This window comes from Aplysia californica, unplaced genomic scaffold (genome assembly GCF_000002075.1).
Source record: "Aplysia californica isolate F4 #8 unplaced genomic scaffold, AplCal3.0 scaffold00748, whole genome shotgun sequence".
Taxonomy (NCBI): domain Eukaryota; kingdom Metazoa; phylum Mollusca; class Gastropoda; order Aplysiida; family Aplysiidae; genus Aplysia; species Aplysia californica.
The window spans coordinates 351,669-354,338 of NW_004798018.1; the positions used below are offsets into that span (position 1 = coordinate 351,669).

The 2,670-nt window shown below is 40.0% G+C and overlaps 1 protein-coding gene across 1 annotated transcript in view; it reads left to right on the plus strand.

The window, feature by feature from the left end:
* Window positions 1-2,123: 2,123 nt before the first annotated feature.
* The window catches only part of LOC101854445 (F-box only protein 22), an 11,082-nt gene continuing 10,535 nt past the window's right edge, over window positions 2,124-2,670 (plus strand). The window contains exon 1 of the mRNA XM_005109102.3: window positions 2,124-2,394. Within this exon, the coding sequence (XP_005109159.1) occupies window positions 2,294-2,394 (101 nt within the window). The 5' untranslated portion in view covers window positions 2,124-2,293. The remainder of the gene's footprint in view (window positions 2,395-2,670) is intronic.

The window sequence follows — 2,670 nt, forward strand, 5'->3', positions numbered from 1 at the left end:
TAGTAGTAGTAGTAGTAGTAGTAGTAGTAGTAGTAGTAGTAGTAGTAGTAGTATCTTCTATGGTTGTAGTAGATCTTTACAAGACGAATATTAGTATTTGAATTGCACAAACGAAGTAGCCAGGTAAAAGTTTTATTTAAGTCTGCCCTACATTAGCCAGAAATTAAGAAATCTCTAATAGCATGTTTCATTTGCACTGCCGAGATCAATAACATGATGAAATTGCACAATATTATAAGCCTAGCTAGGCCTAGATCTATGTATTTTGGTGATTACGTTCTGGGCACGCTACAATCTTCCAAACGCTTGTCCCCATGGTTTTATTCACCGCCTATAATTTAGCAAAATTTGATCATTTTTTTCGTAATTACTGATTATTTCATATAATTTCATATTTTTGGGCATAGTTTGCATAATTTCATAATTTTTCTTGCATAAAACGACGGGGACAGAAATGCTTGTTTTGTGTTGTTGTTGTTGTTGTTTTAGCCTGATAATGGTATGGAAGTGAACCAGACGAACTGACCTCGTGCGCTAGATCCAGTCTGCTGGCCGGAGTTTGGTGACCCTTGTTCTACAGGACATTTAATTTTTTTGTAGGTGTTTTTACGACGTTCACAATAAGTGCATGAGGTCATATTATGAGCGCGCAGGACACAATAAACATTACCAGTCGCTAGGAGATTTTAAGTTTTGCCAGGTGGCGGCCGAAGCCTACTCTAATCGATTTTGGACCACCAAAGGATCTTTAGCGTACGCAACTTGCACACAGGACCTTCGAGATTTTTCGCCCTTATCGAGAAGGCTAGGTGTTCGATCTTACCTTTCATAAGATCAGGGGTGGGGATGAAACACTGTACAGTAAGAAGGAGCAGCAGTAGAAAAAGGCTGTAGAAAGAGTCAGCGAGTCCACAGAGAGGGGGCAAAAGAGGTTCAATTCGAGGGGGTAGGGCAGAAAATGGAGACGAAAGCAGACGACAGAACTAGAAGTACATTGTTACAGAACAGGAAAGGTGCAAGTAGAACATTTTTAAAGAAGAAATTTTTCCGAGACTATCCGGATTCGAACCCAGGAGCTATTGAACGAGAGGCGAACACCGTTATAGTCGCTTCTAAAGGGAATGGTAAAAATGTGGCTACTTATTATGGGTATTTCCATAATTCTGTCCTCGTCGTTTTATGCAAGAAAAATAATGAAATTATACAACCTGAGCCCCAAATTGTGAAATTATGCTATTCTTTTTTTTTTAAACCAAAGAATGATAAAAGAAAATAATAAGAAATTATGCAAAAATTGTCAAATTTTGCTAAATTATGCGGGGTGCATAAAACCACGGGGACAGAATCAGATAATTAGGAGTTATAATATTATTGTTCAAGATATCATTCATTTATCGAATATGTTTTTTTCTGCCTTGTAATTTTGCAAAATTAAGTTAAAAATTAAAAACAAGAAATTAATTAGAAACTCCCCCCCCCCCTTCCACATCTGAGAAAATAAACAAACGAATGCTTCGGAGTGCAAAAAAAAGATGATTATGAGCCACATGGGTCAAAGGGTCACAGCAGGTAAGATGACTGCCCAGCTGACCGACCTCAGATGACCCGCGAGCCTGACCGCACAGTGGACCATTGCGACAGCTGGGCGCTCGCACTTCCCTTGTCCTAATTACATTTGTAGGCCCACAGTGTGTACATGAAGACCTACTTTGTATCACCAGCCACTGCTATAACTAAATGAACAGCGCACAGCCCCCCCCCACCCCCCAAAAAATAAAGGGCCTACAATAAGCAACAATTATTATAGGCCAACTAATACCGGTATAATAATACAACAAATTTGCTTTATACTACGTCTACATGGTACACTGTACATGCATTATACTTTATACTCTATTACTATTAATTAGTAAGTAGGTCATAATATAGGCTATTTGGATTTATACACACTTGTAAAAAGTAAATAAAGCAGTACATAATATTATGGTTTTATTTGAACACGTAATGAAATAAAAGTTACATTAAAAAAACAATTATTCGAAACCAGCTGATAAATTAATGGGTGTTTTTTTCTTCAGCTATCGTTGACGGACTGAAGACTTCTGACTTACCTGCCCTTTGTAGTTTCCGTTTCTTCGCGTCTCGGTTTTTGTTTGGGCCAGTTGTTGTTGTTATTGTTGAATTAGCCCAAGCAAACAGTACAGTCAACATCCGTTCTTTTTTTGTGTGTGTGCCCATTTGCCGCAGTTGCAAGAGAAACGTTTGCACGCAATCTTTAGGGGACGACTTCACAATGTCAACTCATGACTGTTGCTGGGCAGCTCTGTCAAATATCATAGTTTTGGAGAAAATATTCAAGAATCTAAATGCTCGGGAACTGAACGGCTGTTCAAGGTCGGTAGGAATACACTGTGTTACTGTGTAACACTAACACAAGGGTTTCTTTTATCCTTGCTTTGACTTTGGACTAGGCTTGGGTTGGGCTCGCAAAATTAGCGTCTGCGAGTAACGAACTACCCGCTGGCACTACCCGCAAACGAGCGGACGGCTAACGAACCGTCCGTTTGTGAAGAGTAGTTTGCTACTCGCTACTCGCTACACATCGGACAGAGACAACAGTTCGTTTAGCGGACGGGCGGACCGAGAGACTCCATGCATTCGAGCGGGCGG